General features: G+C 42.4%; 1 protein-coding gene across 1 annotated transcript in view; it reads right to left on the bottom strand.

Moving 5' to 3' along the window:
• Positions 1-21,733, bottom strand: part of WIPF1 (WAS/WASL interacting protein family member 1) — a 59,669-nt gene that overhangs the window by 16,408 nt on the left and 21,528 nt on the right. The window contains 2 exon segments of the mRNA XM_062004869.1: positions 1,151-1,280; positions 2,656-2,744. Coding sequence (XP_061860853.1) covers positions 1,151-1,280; positions 2,656-2,706 — 181 coding nt within the window. The 5' untranslated portion in view covers positions 2,707-2,744.

Consider the following 21,733-nt stretch of genomic DNA (forward strand, 5'->3'; position numbering starts at 1 on the left):
GTGAACCTCTGGAGAAATGCTACTATGGTTTAGTCTTTCATCATGATTTGTTAACTCATGTAAACAAGATAATAGGCCACATCATTTTAATCTTATTGTTTACTCCTCCTTTAATCCCCTTGATGCTTTTCTCCATCTCTTTACAATAGCCAGAACATGTAACTTTGCTTTCAGAGATGATATAAAAGCATTTAAAAACTAAGCTTCTGTCTGACTGCAGGGCTCTATCTATTTTTTATAGTAGTATTATTATTTGGTCACACTCCTTTGGGCATTTCCTTCTTTCCTCATCATCTTCCTATGACAGTTCAGCCTTTAATTTTGTGGCCAGACCTGACCTGAGTTGTATCCTATTTGCTAATCAGTCTGCAGAAGTGTCTTCTCTCCCCGGGCAACAGATGCTGTTCCTCTGATGTAGCAGGCCCTTGTCCTTTGCTCTTGTCCTGTTTCTTGTCCTGTCTTCCCAATACTTTTACTGCTTGGGCTTTTCCAGCCTCCTCTCACCACTGGCTGAGATGTACATTGAGACACAGCAGCAGCACAGCTGGATGGGGCTGCTATCTTGTGCCAGAGCACCACCAGGCAGGCTGAGCAACAAGGCTCAGCCAAAAAGATAACACCCTTGAGTCAACCCAGGAGTGCATGCAGCAGAGTGACACACAGGTGGGGCTGTGGCTCCTGGCTCTGGTTTTGCTTTTAAGTGGTACTGGGACCATTAACAAGCCAATAGTGTGTGCCAGGGGTGCCTTTGGTTTTATACTGTTGATGCAAGAGTAGAGTCAGAAATTCCACTTTGTTCTCTCTGCACTCCTCAGTCCTGACGGGGGTTTTGTTTGCCTAATCTGCTTCATCTCCTCAGCAGAGTTCCTGGTAGGGTTTGCAAGTTTTATGATTTAAGCAAACAAGAAAGTGAACAGCTTCACGAGAGTAAGCAAACAAATTAACACTTGCATTTCATAAGCAGTACTGAATTTCTCAGATGACAGTTCATGATGAACAGGATTTATTTTTACGCATGCCAACTTCTGGCATTTTATTTTACCTCCTTCTCCTGTGGCAGTTTATCTGGCGATGAACAGTGGTTTTCTGCGTTCTGATACCTAGACCCATTCACACACACAGAAACTCCAATGTGCAGAATCATACTTACTGTCTAGAATCGGAGCACTTCTGTCATTAGTAACAGTCTTCTTCAGCTTTTTCCCCTTGGTAATGTCAGATAGGAGAGCATTTCGTCCTGCTTGTTCTGACCTGCTCAGGGATGGCTTTTCAGTATTTGCCTACAAAATAAAATTAAAAATAAGGAGGCAAAATAAACCTCAACTTCTAGCTACAAAGTTCTGCTCAAATAAGGTAGTTACTTGAGATCTCCATTTCTGTTTCAACACTGGAGGGAGCAGTATGCAATGTCTGGTTTTGTGACTGATATTATATGTAGCCAGTCTTGTTACTGACTCAAGGCCCCAAACACTGCTGCTATTCTAACCCACACTAGTCACTGGAAACAGAATGTTTTAATATGAATTTACATTTTAAAAACTCAAGATTTAGAGTCTCTGATTTTTTAAAGCCAAGGCATATCTGTGAGAAATGGCCATTTTGGAGACTGAACAAGAACAAACTACACACATAGTTTAATTACACAAAAAAAGTGATAATTCTTGGAAATTGTAGTGAAAACTCCTGATCTATAAATTCTGGATAAATCAGAAGAAACATAGAACTTTACCATTTTAATTTTGAAAGAAATATTTTAAAATGGCAATCATCACTTCAACACACACACATATACATGGTTAATTCTTCTAGGAAGTGGTGGTTCCTGAAAAGCTTTCAAACTTATCAGATCAGTGTTATGAAAATCTTCTGAAAGGTAGCAAGAGTTGCCATGGAGGGACCAAGCACGGAGACCATACCTTGTTCATGATGGAAAATGAGGGAAAGACTCTGCAGTGGCACAGTCCAACCTATCTGTGTAACTAGCTTGGGTTTTGCTATGAAAATACTGGAATACTTTACAAAAACATTTCAAGAAGCCTCTTCTTTCTTGTCAGTGAGGTGAGAGACTGTCAGAGGGCAAACACAGCACAAGGTCTATTCCAGCTCAGACAGACTTAACTCAGGTCCAATGTATTCTCACTATGCGTGCTAGCAGTGGATCCTGGTCTGGTGCCACAGGCTGGCTGAAGGAGCTGTTCTGCCTAAAGACTACCCTTACCAAATTATAAACAATAGCATTGATTTTTTTCCAGGTCAGGCCATGTAAATATTAGAGTAGAACAAGAGAGAAGGTGGGAGTATGTGGCAGGAGAGAGCAAGACTTCAATTCTCTTGACCTAGACAAGCTGTTGAGGAGCTGTACCTCTCCATCCAGGATCCCTACATCAGATCAAATCACCACTGTGGGAGGAAGAGGAGTATGAAGAGCCAACATGGCTAGTGACACCCATTTGAGCACTAGAAGTGAGTGGAAATGATGGTCTGTCTCTCTTGTAGGATCAATCGTCAACCATAAACAAAATATCAGACAACTTTCCCCATATATCATGCATACCTTCCTCATCCATACCTCAGTGTCTCTGGACTCCCCATTCAGGATGAGAAGCAACACCAGAGGACAGTGTATACTGTACGTTTACCTCCCGTAAAACTTACCAAGGCCAGTGTTGGGGGAGGAGGTGGAGCTGGAGGGGGAGGCACAGGCATTGTGGAAGGCTGAGCTCTGTCTGATCTTGCTAAGAAATCTGCACAACAAAACACACAAGGCCTAGAGATTAATAAATATTAACATTTCTTTTCCACTCAGCTAAAACATATCCTTGCAGCTAACAGGTTTATCTGACAGATTTTCTAAGTCTGAATACTTCATGGAAATCAGCTGCATCCTTAATTTAAACAGAGGTTCCCTACATGATCCCCCTTGCCCTACGAACTCACAGATACCTGGTTTTGCACACATACACATCCCATCCATTGCTACAGCAATGCTCAAAAATGCAGCAACAAAACTGAACTCTGTTTAATCCAACAAGCTTGTTCTTGTGGAATTACTTTATGATAATCCCATGGCTATACCATCAACCCTTACTTCAAGAAGGTATTTTTAAGATCATACTCAGAAAAAGATCCTTAAATTGCTGAATGATACACGCCACTCTCCATTATGGGTAGAGTGGAACATCAGAGTTCTAGAAAAAACTGATGCTTCTTCCCTCCTCCCTGCTTGCTCTGAAGAATCCAAGCTCCACCATCATCTCTCAATGCACCTTCCCTCTTCTCAGAAGCAGCATGTAAATGATGCTCTGTGCAGTGTTCCAGAGGAGGAAGAGCAAGTGGGAAGCCCAGCTTCTCAGCTGCAGGCTGCTGTGGAAGGAGGGAGAAGCCTGGCTGTCAAAGCTCAGCCTTCCCTGAGCTTCTCTGATGGAGACCAGGCTCCCACTTTCCCCATCCCAACCCAGGGCAATCCTAGGAGGGTCACACCTGAGACGTGGAACTTTACTGCAGCAAAAGCATTAAATGAAAAAAAAAAAAAAAGACAAGCACTGAGGATTTTTTTTTTCAAGTCACAAGGGAATTTTGTAGCGTTTTGGCAAGCTCTGCTGGAACTGTGCCTATTGGAGGTTTCAGGGTTTCTCTAATAGTGCTGTGGCATTTCAGCATGTGCTTTGCTCTTGGCTATTCACCTGAGCCAGCTTTAGTGACTTACCACCTGTTTGCACAAGACATGTAGACACAGTGGGAAGAGAAATAATGGTTATTCTCCAGACAATCCCAGGCTGACGGCTGAGGTCCCCAGGGCAGTTATGTATAAGAATATACAGCTCTTACTTTCTGAAGTCCCTTAATTGTTTTTGATAAAACCAAGGAGAATATTATCTACCAAATCAACTTCCTGCTAGATACAGTACCCTTTACAGTTTAAATAAGCATTAGAAAAAATATTCTGAATGGAAGAAAATGGCATTGCAGTGAGAGTTTGATATTAGTCACCACCTATAAAGCCTATGGCTCTGAGATGCTCCAAGATATACATGAGAAAAAAAAAGGTTACAAATACAGATTTATCTTGTCAGATATTCATGCTTCAAAAGAACTGGAATACAGCTATAATTCGCCCCTCCCCCTCGCCAAATAATTGCTGAGCTACCTTCCTCAGAAGCTTTTCTGAAATAAAAGATTCATAGATTTTGTCTAAAATCTTAAGGAGCAAAGGGCTTGGAAAAGAGCTGGACATCACTTCTAGCTCTGGCTATCTAGAAAAAAATTCCAGATTTTAAAGAGGTGTGAGACACTATCACTGTCTCTAGTGTTTGCAGGTTTTCTTCTCCCATACTGCAGAAACTGTTTCTCTTTCCGGTTACTGCAAAAGAGCAAGCAGAGCAGAGGGGAAGCTGGCGGGCATACGGACTGGCTGACAAAGAGGAAACTGGGCAAAGCTGAGCCTACGCAGCAGCACAGTGCAAAGCCCTGCAAGGCAGCCGAGCTGCTCCCATCAGGCCTCTGGCCTGTTACTGCACATCTCACTGTGGCTCCAGAGAAGCACCAGCTTCACATTCAGAGGAGCTGCTTGAATTCTGTTAAAATTCCCATCTTCTAGATTTCTAGCTCTTGGTCGTTACACAGAACTCTGCACAAAGCCTTACCCTTTTTCGATCTGCTTATCCTAAATGCAATATTTGAAATGTGAAGCCTATTAAAAGCACCAAGACTAATGCTGCTTTGTTCTTCAGCTTCCTGTTTAAAAAAACAGTCAACAGGAAAATTATTTCTTACAGCAGACCACAACCATCCTGTTACTTAACACAGTCTTTTCACAGCTGCAGTTGTCTCCAGCATAACTGTGCCATTCGTCTGTTTTGCCAAGCTTTTAACTCCTTCAGTGATTAAAAAGAAAGAGACACTCTACTCTCTGCATCGCTTTGATAAGAGGCCAAAGCAGTCTGGATAATGTGCAGTGAATCTCCTTGGCACTCCACGTGCCACGGGAAGGTTTCTAGAGCAGGCAGAATAAAGTTTGGTTTGATAACAGATTTTTAAATTCATTCCTTAAAGCAGCTCAGACCCTACATGCAGCAAGTGAGCCAACTGGTCTATGAAAAGCTTTCTCTAAAAAGCAGTATTTTTCCAAATAGCATAACTTGTCAACCCCCCTGTCAGTTCAGTGATTGCTTTCCGCATGCTTGTGATGGTCTGGTTCTACTTTTTTTTGGTTTAGCTGCATAGTTTTACATCAGCTTCTTCACGAATTGGTTGGGGACACCAGGGAAGCAAGGTAACGCTTGAAGGCTGAGTTCTCTAAGGGAAAGTCACTACCCACGGATGCATCCAGCCTCTCCAAAATCCTCCCTACACATAAGGAGGTAGGGGAGTGAAAGGCACTGAGTGCCCCTTCTTTATCCATCCCATCTTCCAGAGGGATGACATCCTCTGATGTACCTGTAATCAACAGCTGAACATAAGCCAAAGCTGCTTCTGGTACAAGGGCTTTCTCAACAGGACTGGAGCACAAATTAGGAACACAGCTGCACACTGGTGAGCTTAACATCTAACTACTGCTGAACAAGCTGTATAGCTGCCAAGGCTGTTACCAGAAGGGCTAAGAAATGGCATTTTGGAAGCACGGGACAAGCTTCTGTAATAGGCCAAACTCAGGCAGAACAGGCTTGAAGTTTCATGCAAGCATCCTGCACAGTTTAGTCACGATGTTCTAGAGCACATGCTTCCTTTAGGAGCCTTCAGAAAGGAGATCATATGGCATGACTCAGAGATCTGTGTGCCCAGACACAAAAGTATAACACATATGCTTAGAGGCAGCAAAACACCCCAGTTTGTATTAATTTTGGCTTAAAACCCAAGTTACAACACTGCTTCACTCTTACTTTTGTCACTCTCTGACTCCACTCCTGCTGCTGAGAAAAAGAATTTCATAAACTCAAGCTGAAACTTTGCAGCAAGAAATGGCACCTTTTTTTGAAGCTCAAACCTTCGCTGTTCGATAGTTAGACTTTGTACAATCTATTACTTTGTCTGATTTTGTTTTGTAAGAAAAAAAGTTTCACTGTCTGGACTTTAAAATTTGATCGCTGTAAGCAGAACAATAACATACTGAAGAGATGCAACAACCTGGGGGCATGCCCACCCAGCACAGAGCAGTGCAGTGCTAGGGCTGACCCCTGGGATGAGCAGCACCTCTCCAGCTGCAGAAGCAAGGCAGCTGAGACAGCACAACGCTGAATCTGAGTTCTGCAGCTGCTTTGTGCATCACTGTTTTGCGCATAGAGGTGCCTCAAGATGTTAAATGTAATTCTGCAATTAGAAGAAAGCTTTGGTTAGTCCTACACTTCAACAGTGGATTCAGTTCATGATTTGCTCTTGGTCAGTGAGAAAGAGATGGATTTCAGAAATGGACATGCTGTTCAATTGCTAACAGCTGACACTATGAAATATCTGAAATAAAAACTGATCCACTCAGTAATAAATTTTACTTACCAAATCTGCTAACAACCAAGTTGCTTGTAACACTTGATGCTCCAAATCCAAAAGGCCAAGGCTTAAGGCATACCAGTACTTAACCCTGGCATGTATTATAGGCAGGTATAAATTCTCACAGCTTTTAAGAAGCTACGTGGAAATGTTCTATCTAGATAAGCACCAGAGGTGTACCAGAAAGGATTACAGTAACCAGCCTGCACACATACAGCACATCATCAGTCACTGGGCACCAAAGACAAAGGTCTGTACTGTCAGTGAGAGAGAAGGGTTTGCACAGCTGGCAGCAGCTCTCCTGCTGTGTGGCAGCCACCAGCAGCACTGGACACCAGTGCATCCCCTGGAGTCTGGCAGGAGCAGGGCTGCGCTGCAACAGGCACAGGCCCCACTGCAGCCCTCACTGCATCGCAGGCCTCTGCACTGCCTCGGCCATGACCCCAGTGCCAGGGCTGCCTCCCTGCACACCATGTGCCACCTTCTCGAGAGGGGTGTGCACACAGCCTGAAACTGATGCCTTTTCAGAAGCTGCCCCAGCCGTTAGCAACCGAGAGGGCCCAGAGCTGCCTGCACAATCCTAAGTACATCATATGGTCAGAGCTGCATAAGGAAGCTCCGATTTTAGCATGCTACAAGGCATACCTGGCAGTCACTGGCAGAAATAGAATATCAATGATACACAACATGTCGTTATAAAATCTAATTTCATTTAAAAAGCAAACTGGAGGAAAGAGAAGCTGGATGTTGCAAAGAGCCCCTTCTCTGCAAGGTAGTCCCTCCAGAGCAATAAACTGAAGTGGTACTAGATGGAACTCCGAGAAACATTTATAGGTACCTAAAGGATACTGTATAGCCTATAGGGGTACTTCAGGAGGATGAGCTGACACTTTTTTCTACAGTGTCAAGTGACAGGACTAGGGGTAATGGATGTAAGTTGGAACAAAAAAAATTCCTCTTAAACACAAGGAAAAACTTTTTTACTGTGAGAGTGACAGAGCACTGGCACAGGCTGCCCAGAGAGGGTGTGAAGTCTCCTTCTCTGGAGGTTTCCAAACTCCCCTGGACATATTACTGTGTGACCTGATCTAGGCAGACCTACTTCGGCAAGAGAGTTGGACTAGATGATCTCTAGGGGTCCCTTTCCAATCCCTACCATTCTATATAACACAAACTCTAGGCACTTTAATCTGATACTTCAGAAACTATTTCAGAAGCATCAGAAATGTTAAAAAGAAACATGACATTTAAGGTGGGATTGCCCGTGCAAACAGTGGGATTCCAAGTGCACTGTTTGCATCTCATCAGCCATTTTGAGCCACTTAAATGCACCCCCTTCTACAACGTACTGAGTCAGACAGACAGCTCACTGTGGTTAATCATTTCCTGTATGATTAATTTCCAAGCAAAAAAAAGAGGAAGGAACAAACAACTGTAAAAATAAACCAGAATTGATAGAACTTAGGGGGGAAAAAAACCCAGTTGCCAACTAAAAGGCTGATTGGCTTTTCTGTGCAAAAGGATCTAACTTCCAAAGCAGGATTGATTTGGTTCTTTCAAAATGCATTACTTCCTGATAATGAAAGAAGGGAACATTTTTTAAAAATCTGAATTTGAGGAAACGAGGCTAGGCTACCAAGCACATTAGTAAGGTTGCTCTCAAAACAAAAAGGACAACTAACTGTGACTACATTGCAAAGCAGTTGGAAAAATTGTTTAGAATCAGTTTCACAGAGACCGCAATACTTTTTCATAAGCTGTTTTTTTTAATAGAATACAGAGTTAATAAACCATTTTCATAAAAATGTTACTGTGATGTAATGAAATTTGAGTCTCCCTGCTCCTCCCATACAATACTATGGCAGTAAAATCCAACTAAAAAAAACAGGTATTTTCCTTTTTTAATTAAAGTTTCTAAATAGGTAGAAATTTATAAATAAATATATCACTACATGGTTTTACGACAGTAAAGAATTCAACCAGGGCACCAGATCAAACGAGGTTCAGCAAGAGGCTACCTGAATAAGCAGGAGGAATTCCCCTATAAGGTGAGGAATGACTACCGGGAGACTCTTTGACCTCAGTCACTCACATACAGAGGAATGAAAAACCTGACAGGTGCTGAAGTAACCTGATGCAAGTTTTAAATGAGAGACAATGGGGCTGCTGTATAACTACTCTATACACAGCAGGTGAGCCTGGATTTATTTTCTAACTGGGATAAAACCTTTTGAAGCTGAGGAGCTCAGGAAGAAGAAAGTGACACCTAAAATGTTACTCAGCAATTTTGGGTACTTTTAACATCAGTGACTGGTCTTCAAGGATAGTTTCTGCCTGAAACAACACTCTTTTTGGTGCAGGGATTATTGAACTTTGTGCCATGAGAAAAGACGTTACAAGAGTGTGAGAATGCAAACTGTCCTGTCCTGGGGAAGCTGTGGTAATGAAAGGAGGCACTAACGTTTTACCCTTGAAGCCACTTGCACAGAACCTGACAGTCAAAAAAAGAGACCAACAGAGGAGAAGTTACTTTGTAGTCAGGGAAATTCTAGGGAGCTGCTGTTACCAGAGAGAAGTTGATAACTTTACTTGGGACTTTTTGCATTTCAAAGAACCTCTCCACAGTATCTGTGTGCTACAAGTATGACTTTCCACCCAGACTGAAAAATGCCACCTCATACATAAAATGTCAGGGCAGAGAAAGTGGCTGGTCCCAATGATGCCCAAGAGCTATTGCCAAGACCCTAAGTCAGAGCTTCCTTTCTCTTTCCACAAACTGCCCTCTACGGGGTGACAGATAACAGGCTTCACTCATGGGCACAGGTATAAAGTCGATGAAGTCTATGTGGGCCCAAATTAGGACTTAGCCCAACCTAAAAGACACACAGGAGCTGGCAACAACAGGAAGATCTGCCAGGGGTTACTGCAGCTTTACAAACTCTGCAGTTACCAACTTGTGGGATGCAACACCATCCTGCTGTGAACAGGGGCCAAAAGGGAGAGAAAAGAAAAGCAAGAGCCTGGAGATCCCTGGCAGGAGTGCATGGGGCAATTCTTTGGGAAGAAAAACATGTCAAACTAGTATCACAGTGAGCATTTTTTCAGCCCTAGTTAGGCTTCAGAAGAATGATATAATTTTGGGTTTAGACATACCCTTTTCAACAAATTTCAGAGCTCCGATTTTTTTTACCTCGTACAACAGCATAACTAAGCTATGTGAAAGGAGCATGTACTGAGGGGCTACTGAGATGCAGTAAGATAAATAACTACAATGGCAAACAAAGCACAAGACTAGTTAGACAAGAGATAAAAGGATGCTACTAGATGCTTTCATGTTTCTGGGCATGTTATCCCAGGCACCTGTATCCTGCCAACTCTATGGCATCTCTTTTGACACTGTCTCCCATAATATCCTCATCAGAAAGCTCAAGCAGTGTGGCTTGGATGAGTGGACAGTGAGGTGGATCGAGAGCTGGCTGAATGACAGAGCCCAGAAGGTGGTGATCAATGGCACAGAATCAAGTTGGAGGCCTGTGGCCAGTGGAGTTCCACAGGGATCAGTTCTGGGGCCAGTCTTGTTCAATATTTTCATCAACAACCTGGATGAGGGGACAGAGTGTACCCTCAGCAAGTTGGCTGATGACACCAAACTGGGAGGACTGGCTGATTCCCCAGAAGGCTGTGCTGCCATTCAGCGGGATCTCAACTGGTTTCAGAGTTGGGCAGAGAGGAACCTCATGAGGTTCAACAAGGACAAGTGCAGAGTCCTGCATCTGGGAAGGAACAACCCCATGCACCAGGACAGGCTGGGGGTCAAACTGCTGAAGAGCAGCTCTGCAGAGAGAGTCCTGGGAGTCCTGATTGATAATAAACCAAACATGAGCCAGCAATGTGCCCTCGTGGCCAAGAAGGCCAATGGCATCCTGGGATGCATCAAGAAGAGTGTGGCCAGCAGGTCAAGGGAGGTTCTTCTCCCTCTCCACTCTGCCCTGGTGAGGCCTCATCTGGAGTCCTGTGTCCAGTTCTGGACTTCTCAGCTCAAGAGGGACAGGGAAGTGCTGGAGAGAGTCCAGCACAGGGCCACCAAGATGATCAGGGGACTTGAACATCTTTCATATGAGGGAAGGCTGCGGGAACTGGGGCTGTTTAGTCTGGAGAAGAGGAGACTGAGGGAAGATCTTATTAACATTTATAAATATCTGAAGGGAGGGTGTCAGGAGGTTGGTGCATCCCTTTTTTTCTATAGTAGCTAGTAACAGGATAAGGGGAATGGGATGAAGCTGGAACACAAAAAGTTCCACTTAAATATAAGAAAAAACTATTTTACTGTGAGGGTGACGGAGCAGTGGCACAGGCTGCCCAGAGGGGTTGTGGAGTCTCCTTCCTTGGAGGTCTTCAAGATCTGCCTGGATATGTTCCTATCTAGCTGAACCTGCTTCTGCAGGGGGCTTGGACTAGATGATCTCTAAGGTCCCTGCCAACCCTACCATTCTGTGATTCTATGATCTCCATCTTCCTGTACCCCTCATGCTGACTTCCCTTATCCCCAAACATCCAGTGACCCTGAGGGCAGCACTGCTTACAGCTCACACTGGGCAATTCTCCAAAGTTTTAAAACCTCCTAAACACTTTGAATCTATTTACTATCACAGGAAAATGGTAACAAAGCAGGTTATCATGGGCTGTCAGCAACAAGTGAGCTATCAGAATATCACAGCAAGCACACAACCGTGGGACATCAACAGTAGTAACAGTCAGATGCTCTCATGGTCCACAGCAAGATACATCCAGCAAACCTCGTCTGTCAAAGGCAACCAGGACTTACGTGGCAAAAATCCAGCGGTGCTGCATGCATGGAAAATTACAGCTAAGAAATAAGCCTCTGTGGTGTCAGAATGTTGTTTTAATCCAAGTATTTTAAGAAGTATTTTTTTTCTTTTCAGTGACATATTTCTCAAGATATGCAGAGGATCATAGGCAATGGCTAGCTTTGGAGGACTGCCCCCAGTCACCAACAGAGTAATTCTTTGGAAGAAGTGGCAAAGCTTTTGGACAGTTTAAACATTTGGATGTTGACCTGGGAAAAGCTGGTAAATATAAGCACAAATATGCTATAGCAGAAAGGATTTCTCTGACTCAGTGAAAACAGATAATTGCTTCCATCTAATCCATACTCCTAAAGTTTCTCTCAGCCAGTGCTTTCAGAGATGTACAGAAATACTCCTGTCTGCTCAGACTCTGCAGCTCAACTCATGCCCTTGCCACAGCGGCCCTATGCTGCGGAGCGGGACCTCAGCCCTGCAGGTAATGCCTGGAGCAAAGCCCCTGCTCTAGGCACCACAGCAGGGAGGGCGTCTTGCTGGTGTTTTAAAACAAGCACATGTGTGTCATTCCTCAGCAGGAGGTTGGGGCCAAATACAGCAGAGAAATCTATAGTTACTGGGCTGTATACTGTATCTCTCAGGACAGGAGGAAACAACTTGAGACGCTGCAGTCTCCCACAGCTCCCTAAAGAATGAAAAGCCTTTTCCCAAACACTTCCACAAAGCTCTACAGCAGACAGCTTCATCCTCTCTTCCAGATAGAAGTGATGTTTAAAGAATGAGCTGCTTGTGTTTGAGCTCTTACTTCAGCTGTCCAGAGTGCAGCTGCTTGCAATATTCCATCAGCTACCGTCCAAGGCAGCCTTTTAGTCAAGCCAACACAATGCACGAGGCTGTGTTATCCTAGGCACGCTGCTCAACACAGCCAACAAGGGGTTCACTCAGGCCAGATGCAACCTTAGCATGCACCCCTAAAGAAAGAGACTCTTGTTATGGTGCTCTGGGGAGGCTGTAGAGACCACCTTTCCACATCGAGACAAGACATCTAGGGCAACGAGGGCCTAATATCTCTCTTCACTTTATTTCTTCACCTGTTCCTCCTCGCAAACATTTTGTTGTCACATAATACTGTTCCTAATAAACAGCCAAAGAGCGTCTCTCTAATGGGCCTGCTTTTTCCAGTGTCTCACTACTGCAGTGATGACCACTCAGTCATGTGGCTGCCCAGCAGTGTACATTTTGCTGCACGGCTTTCTCCTTCAAACTTGAGCCGTCTTAAGCTTGAGGAGCCGGTGGTGGGGTGAACAGGCTAGTTCAGAAATTAAGGATTTCTGAGTATTGTCTCCAGCTTATTCAGCCTTAAATCCGAACAAAAAAGCATTGCATTAAGTTGGAAGAAGCCCCAAAGAATAAGACTTTATACTCCACCAGCTTCTCCTCACAACAGAGCACTGCTCAGCTCCAGGAGAGGCCATTGGTGGCTGGCAGGGGCAGGCAGGCATGTTTCACACATCTCATGGCTGGTGATCCAGAGGCAGAAAGGCATAGGCTGCCTCAAAGCCCCCAGCTTCTTACCATGGGAAAATAACTTCTGTTCATACCAGTGTGCCCACCTTTTGCCTTTCCACCAATTGTTCCATATCTATTATTTTTTTTTAGGATGGTCCAACTGCTTGTTTGCTTTGTGTAGCACGAAAGCAATTTTGCCATTTGAATCAAATTGACATAAGTCTTGAGGATTTTTTTCCCCATCTCTCCACTGTTTTACGGCGTAACAGGCCAAAAAGTATCACATATTAGTCTGAATTTTTTTTTCAATGCCTGAGCTGTTGCAACTTTCAGTCAGCCTGCAAAAGTCATAGGAACCAAATTTGGTGAGTGAGCTTGGGGATTTTGCTGGTGGACTTCTGCTGACCACAGCTGCACATCGGCATGCCATGAGTCCTGTGCACAGCACTGGTTACAAGTAGTTGGTCTTCACTCCACAAATCCTGAGTTTAGGATGGAAAGAGCCTGTTTGGAGCCACAGGTTACATCATGGGAGCTCTGGGACATCCCACACTGCATCCTCTTCATGCCCAGGACACTAAACATTGTGTGGCCTGCATTACACCACTGATGTTTCTCTTCTGACCAATGAGATGACCTGAAGCTTCAGCCAAAAGCGTTTCACTATAACGAAGGCAGATTATTTTACTTCTCAGTAGGTGTAGGTTTAGAATTCAGTTAGCATTCAAATATAATTAAACATAAGGTGTTTTCTTCATCACAGTTAACTGAATCTTATTAAACCTGCAGTGAACTATGACTAGTCTAATAAAGCCAGCATGTATAAAATAAAATTAAACCAGTTACTACTCCTAAAGAGGAAATCTGAGGTATCTAAGGGCCAGACATGTGGAATGAATTTAAACCACCATTTTCCAATCCCTCTCTCTTGTAAATATTGAAATATTCCTGTAAGAGTGTTAAAAAACTACAGTGCACAGAGATTAGTTCAGACTTTACACCAAAAGTCCAAACAAAAAGTTAAGTGGTGTGGGCAGTCAGCAGGGAAAGAGCAACTACATAAGCAAGAGTGCATTAGAGCTTTTATGGCCCAGGTCTTGATATGAATTAGAGAGTAACTTGAATATCTGTCATTAGAGGAACACTCAAAGACAGATCTGCCTGGCCTGTGGGAAAAACAAAACAAACCCTAGACCTAGATCTGCAGAATGTAAGGCACCCTGCTCTACCACGGACAGTTCAGAAAAATGAGTACCACTTCAGAGACATGCTATTGTCAATAAAAGTCTCGTTTCTGTGTAGCAAGCCTCATAAATCAGTTTGGTGAGAAACAGGGAACCAGGCCTGGTAGAGATTTCAATTAAAAATAAAATAAATAATTTCCATTCCAAAAGATAATTTTGGATAATTTGAAGCTGCAAAGTGCCGAGACGCCAAACCTCCACTAAAATGGATGGAGACAGTCTGATTTTACTCTCATTAGAGTTCATGGAAAGCCTCAGGCCAGATTTCAGAGGAAGTTGGATGAGACCCATTGTATCTTACGACTTTGCTGAAAGTGTTTGAATTATTTGGAATGATCAGGCAAATACTAAGAAGAGTGCATCCTGTGAAATACCTTGATGTTCTCTGCTGTGCAGGGATTGGCACCGCAGCTTGTGGCTAGTCATTAAACAAAATAATTTTTGAGCCACTGAATCATATTTGCAGACAAGCAATGAATTTGAAGAGTGCAACAGTCAGCAACCAAAGTTGGCATTAGCTCCCACAACACTGTCTTTTGGATGAAGAAGGCTGATGGAGCAAGGACCACAGCCACAGTCTGCACAGAGATGCCATCACTTGTGTTCAGCACTGCTGGCATCTTGCTTCACGAACTCAGGGAGAACAACTAGCCAGATATACTGTCATGGATCTCAAAGGACCATGATCTATTGAAAAACTCCCTGTAACTTTCCCTCTATGCCCTGCTTACAGACCACAAACTGAACAGAAACTCACATCAGGCCTTACAAACTGACTAGATACTAAATGAGGATTTACTGTGCATGAGTTGTATCCCTTGTGCTTGCAAACATTCTCTGACTTCTGGTGCAATAAGCTATAAAATAGCATTTGATTTGCCTTTTAAATGCTTATTTCAGTAACACAACCAGGGAAAGTTAAGTTTCTCTGTAGAACCTCTGGGCTGTTACAATTACTCCTGTGTAATTCACATTCCGAAAGGAACTAACTCAAGTTTGCAACTGAAACAATGACAGATTTTCAGCTTACTGAGGTAGAAATGAATACGTACAAAAGATGCCATTACTTTGCATACTTAAGAGTTTTTAGTATTTACCATGATTGCTATTATAGATCCTCCTCTGAGGACAGGCTATAAAATAAAGAAACTCTTACATAGTTTGTATGTAGCTAGCTTACAGTGATTAAAAATGCGTATCCCTTTAAAAGCCCAAATGCCTGACGTGTGAAGTTGGGCAACATATACCGGGTATCTGCACATGCAGGGAGTTGGATGACAAAGTGTCCATTTGCACAAGCAATCAAAGCAACTCGCAGTATCCGTTCTTGCTTGGAAGAGGGCCTGTGCCCTCTGAGGTTTGGCCTGCTGTGTAGCTCATACTGTGTCTCAGAAAGCTTTCAGATGGGCTGCTATGGTTTCAGTAATTACTTCTAAAGGTTCTCGGCAATGCAAAAACAAATCTGCAGAAGAGATTTTAAAATCAGAGTGGAAATAATAAAGGGGAAGGAAAAGAGGAGGTGGCAAAGAGTAATCTGAAACAAACAGAGGGTGTGCTTCAGCAAACAGCCCCTCTCCAAACCCTAGGACTTAGCCCCTTCTCATGTTGGAGCCAACCTCAGCTCACTGCAAACTACTTTGATACTGTGGCCAGACGGTGATCATGTTTTTAAAAGTCTACAACTCTTTATAAACTGTGTCCAAAGCAATAAAAACCCCAAATAAACCAAGGTGAATTGAGGATAAGAGATTCATTTTAATCTTAAATAACCTACTGTACATATTTTGGTTTGAAAGGGATTCATCTAAAAACAACAAAGAAAGGCACCAGTGTTATTGAGAACACATTATTTCACATGCGCATTTACATGACCACATAATACCCTGACAGTACTGGCTAATGATGTTGTGTTCTAATCCATATTAAAAAACAAGTTCAAAATGTTATGTTCCTGTACTAGGAGGTTATTTGACTGGTTGGAATCCAGCAAGAAACCTCTGCAACTTACTTCAAAGAGAGAAGCAGCAATATATAATTGCTATTAAAAACTGTCCAATCAAACAACTCAAAAGCTACCTTTAGACGACTCATACAAAACTAACAGACTAGATAATCATTAAGTAGACTGAAGGTTACCATTATCTCTCTATCCTTTGGTTCTTTGTATCGTATACAAAATCAAATCAAACCATCTTCTTCTCTATTTAAAACTCTGTAATTTTATAAAATACCCATATTAACTGTGTTGATCCATCACCCTTATTACTACAACAATAAAAGTTTGATTTAAAAAGTCTAATTTTTTAAAAAGTTAAAAAAAAAAAAGCATCAACTGTCCTGAGCTGATAGGAACTGCTCTAGTTTCACTCCAGAACTGTGAAAATACGGTCCAAAAGTAGTAACGTGAATCTGTACGATAAATGATGAAGGCAGCCAGTTGAAGCTTAAGGGCTAAAGCAGACTACCTGCAGGCAAGATGAAGAATTGTCTTTTTCTCCTGCAATACCAAACCACTGAATCCATCACACACTTTATTTTGAGCTGATCAGGACTTTCCTGTCTCCAAGACTAGTTACTGGACAAAAACTGCTACCTAACAGAAAAACGTATAGAAATTCTGCAGAGGATCTCCTCTCTAGGTTTGCTATTTGGTGGAAGAGCAACTCCAGAGCAAATTAGTGGTTTGGTGAGTATCCTGCAGGTCACCTCCAAGTTGGAGGCCACAGGTGGAGGAGCAAAGGCAGGAAGGTACTTGGAGCCAGCCTCATTCTTTGGCCAGCCTAGAGATGAGCTCCATATCATCCTCCTGAATTGAAACCACATGAGGGAGGTTGTCCTTAAGGACCCCATGAGTGGGCTGGTCCTTAAAGAGAGGTCCTCAGAGTAAGGAGCCTGTTGGCCACTACCTGAGATTCCTATTCATAACTGAAGCAGTGGAAGGACAGACCCAAAATTGTCTTCTCTGTTCAGATTTAGTTTGACTCTTGGCAAAGCAGTAAAAATCTGACCCCTAGTACGCTGAATATGTCTCCATGTGTAATAGGAGAGACCTTAGCCTCTAGTATCTGAGTTTACATGTGTGCAAGTCACCAGTGATGCTCATGCACTGTTCCTATCACCAACAATTTCCATTAGATTCAATCTGAAAAACATCCTGAGTAATACAAGGATGAATTTTTCTGTTAAGTATTTCCAACACTGCATTTTGGCAAGAAAAAATGTCAAAAGTCACTTGGAAAAGAAAGATACAGCTAAGAGATGTTACAACTACTTGCCAAAATGCAAAGAGTAAATTCCAGGCAATACTAATATTCCTCATCTTCCTATCATTATGAGCCAAGCAGAGATTATAGACCAACTGCAATTACATTTTATTTAATTTACTAGAGAAAAGCTACAACAAAAATTCAACTCAAAATAACTCTGTAAAGCTATTTTTACATGGAATGATGTCTACTTTTTTATTAATGAAATTTTATTTTTTATTTATGAAATACTTATAACATTGAAATGGAGGGTTCAGAGTTTACACCTGGTGCTTTAGCTGAAGACTCAATGTCGATATTGGGACTTTGAAATTTGTCCACATGCATCTGAGTATGCAGTACACATTTGCAGCAGATTATGCTTATTTAAACATCTACAGTAAGGGTACACAGTTAAACTCTCCATACCTAATGTAAGGTTTTCATTGTTCAGCTGAAAGGCCTACAGGTAAAGATAGATTCTGAAGATTTCATTTATGAAATATGCTTCTCTGTTTTGGCATTTATCTAACAGATGGCAGGGTACAAGTTCTGTTTTGCTTCAGTCTATGGTTCTTTTAAACTCAAAGCAATTCTGATGTTTTAAGAAAGACTAGCTTAGCCTAGGAAATGAGATTCCTTGTTCTAACTAGAGAGGCAAAGAAAAAAATGTGTGTATGTTGGTAGACTACAAGATTTAATAATGTGGATTTGGGGGAAAAAACAGAGAAGTGGGAAATTAATTTTATATTCTATATTATTATATATATTATTTATATTATTTGTTGAGACAAAAATATTTCTACCTTAACCAGGTATTAGAAAAAAAACATAAACCAGTTTTGTTCTTACAAGTGAAAATTTCAGCAGACTCTACACTTGCTTTAAGCATTTTATTTAAGAAGACAATTACAGAGTTGTCCAATTTTGGAAACTTAAATTTTGTGCTGAATTCACCTTTGACCTCAGGTGAAAAAGAGAAGGTTTGTTTTGACAAACTGATGTTTTTAATTATAAAAGCTTTTTAATAAAAACATCCTGAAAATCTGTAAAGCTGTGATCATTAGCTCCAATGTCCAAACAGAAGTTTTCCAACTTAGGCACCTAAATCTTATTGCTAGAGGCCTATGCTTTCATAGTTTTGCTGGTATATTGAGATGGCTCTCCTGATCCAGCACAGGGCTCTCTTACTGACTCCTGACTGCCTTCATCCCCTGGTCCCACAAGGAACACGGGGTGAGCCACCTGCTGCTAGAGCTAAGACTGGGAGGACCCAGGTGCAGACAAGTAAGGGGGGGGCCAAAGTCCTGCAAAGGGGACTAGTTTAAAGCATGGCACAAATCAAAGCAAAGGCAACCAAGGACAACAAAATGAAAACGCCCTTCTGCTTTCCTCCACATCTCCGATTACAGAAGCCTCTGCTCCAGTTTCTTTCTCTTTGGAAACAACTTTCTACAGCTGCACATGGCAAGTATGTAGCTAGGGAGCAAAGAAGAGAAGCTGGAAAAAATGATTATTAATGGATTCTGCCAAAAAAATAGGCAGGGCAAGGTCTTTCACAGCTTAGCAGAAGAACTAGTCAGTCTTCCCCTATGCAAAGGGGAGGCACATCCTGTGTTGCCTTCCTGAGAAGGAACGTAGCACAGCCGCATTGCCTATTGCGGCTGGACCCCGAGGAAACATCCTGGACTCCTCACTTTCTACTTGTGAAGCTGGTTGAATCCACACATATTAAAAGGCAGTGTTTTCCTAAGTCATTGTTAGTTAAACCTAAACAATTCCATTCAGCTATCTTAATTTTATTTAAAATATTTGCATCTCCAACCATTTTCCACAGCCTTTGGCCACGCAGCAAGTGCAGTCAAGGCACTGTGTCACGCAGGCACAGCTTTACCAGGGGGCTTTGAGGGCTAAAGTGACATCACACACGAAGCCATATGTAGCTGACTGCTTACACAGGCCCAGGCACATGTGTGAGGCAGGTGAATACACTAAGAAGGGCAAACCCACATCTTGCCTGAATTTGGTGCGAGCTGCAAGCCACTTGCTTGCTTGAGAGAGACAAGGTGCCCCAATCAGGAGTTGCTGCTGGCCCTAAAGCAGCTGGTTCCTGCCAGGTTTTCAGAAGCAGTGCCCAGCCAGAATTGCACCTTGGTCTTAGGTGGCAGCTCCAAGACAGTTTGCTCCACAGGCCATGCAGGAGAGCCCAGGAAACAACTCATTTTGGAGATTATTTGCCTCCATACAAGACAGCAGGCTTAGCTCAGCTCCTGCTGGTATTCTAAATGCAGCTTGTTGCATAAAAAGTAGTAGCTTGGTGCTGTTTAAAAAAAAAAAGTACGTATGGCATACCACTGCCATGAAGAAACATACCCACAAAACCAAAACCAGCCACATACCATCATTCAACATTTGCATTTCCTCTTTAGAGCATTCATTGGCAAGGCCTCTTACTGCACAAGGTGCTCAAAAACTTGTCCTTGCCAACACCTATCTACCAAAAGCTTGGTGGAAAAAAATTGGCCACTGGAGGCTGAATTGCTCGGTGCAGGTGCCCTGAAACAGCAGGTATTGCAGTGGCAGCCAATTTCCCTTTTAATTTCTTTGTAATAAGAGTGGTTGTCATAGTTGTTAAACCCTCACTAAAGTTAGCATCACATCTGCTGAATCCTGTAAATACATCTGAAACCCTGATCAAACCAGCTGAACAGTTTGAGTAGCTGGCATGGGCAAAACCAGCCTGGTTTTTTCATTTAAGTTGGTTTGAAGACTAAGTTTAACATATGTCAGACTGAAATGCAACTCCTAACATCTCTGCTTGCAAAGTCAGAATTGGTAATCAAAGGAAGAGTTAAGAACAACTTCAAATCCGAGACCACAAGCTTCCAGGTAAAAAGAAAACTTCCAACTCAGAGAGCTGCTGTATCTGCATCAAACCCACAGCTGAAAGGAAGCTTTGTGTTGGTTTTATCAAGTCATAAGACATTTTTACTCTCATGAAGTCCACTATCTCTCTTAAACTGTAGTTCTGATGACTGGCAGACCTCAAACAATGGTTGTGTGATGACCACTGTTTTCCTCTGTATCTGTCAAGGCTCTTAGGAGCAGGGCTGGCTTACAGGTGATGCTGGTCCTGGCATCACCATACAGAGAAACTTCTGTGCAGAACTGGTACAGCAGCACCAAGGCTGTATGAACAAAGCTTGAACTCTGCAGCCAAATGCTACTTCAGGTGAGCCCTGATTAATCAAAACTTGCTACTAGGAAATGCTCTTCAGTGCAGATCAAACTGGTTTTGCATGGCTAGTGTGAATTTGAAGTCTGCCATTAGCACCAGAGTTTTGAGCTATGTGATAAAAATGAGCAGTTTTCAGTCTTCTCACAAGTGCTCACCCGACAAACCAGCACATCCTGCCTTTTCAGGTATCTCTCTTATGCCAGGAGCTGACCTGGTTATTACCTTGCCAGCTGCTAATGATAACAACTCAGTACTTTCCCACAGTCCACTCATTTTGTCTGTTGACTCCCAAAATTAAAAGAGCAAAATCTTGGGAAACTCAGGAACAGCATATCACCTTCCCACTTTGAGAAGTGGAGTGGATATGCTGTACCATACATATGGAAATGTTTATTGCCTTTAAAATATCTACTCAGCTTTCACCAGTACCTAGAAAAATGTAAAGTCACTGTAAAGAACTAAACTGAAATCTAGAACGATGAACAGGAGGGCTGTAAGAGGCATCTACCCTTTCCCCAAGTCACTTTCAATTATATCATTCCTGGCAGGTATTTATCTCTTTTCTCCCTAAAAATCCCTAGTGATGGAAATTCTGCAGTATCCCTCAGTCATTGACTGTTAACCTTGCAGCTAATGAAGCTTTGCTTATTACCTAATCTAAACCTCCTTTGTTGTCATTTCATTTGCTATATCTCATCCTATTTACAACTGATGTGTAGAATAATTTATACCCCTCCTTTTCATGGCTGTTTCAAAATGGTTTACATGTCTCTTTGATCTCTTTTTTTAGGCTAAGTAATCATATTTCCACCAATCTTTCCTCAAAGGCTGCATTTGGTCTGTGTCTCATCATTCCTGTTGTTTCTAGGACATTCCATAATCCCACATCATAATTGAAATGGGTGAGGGTGGCACCATCCTTACCTCAGTATCATATTTTATGTTCTTTTCTGCATCCAATTTACTAATTTGAAAAAAACATCAGTGTAAATTAAAAAAATATTAATATTTTCCCTATCTGCTTATCTCCCTCCTTCAAACAGGCCATCCTTTCTAACCTCTGGTGTCCAAACAGTGTGTTTGGTTACTGATCACAGAGCAGTACCATCTTTTTTGGGCCTCTAATGTGGAACAAGGCTCCAAATATTAGGCTTTGCACCAATCCTCATCCTGGCAGTAATTCATCAAGTT

The sequence above is a fragment of the Colius striatus genome, chromosome 11, assembly GCF_028858725.1.
Source record: "Colius striatus isolate bColStr4 chromosome 11, bColStr4.1.hap1, whole genome shotgun sequence".
NCBI classification, from domain to species: domain Eukaryota; kingdom Metazoa; phylum Chordata; class Aves; order Coliiformes; family Coliidae; genus Colius; species Colius striatus.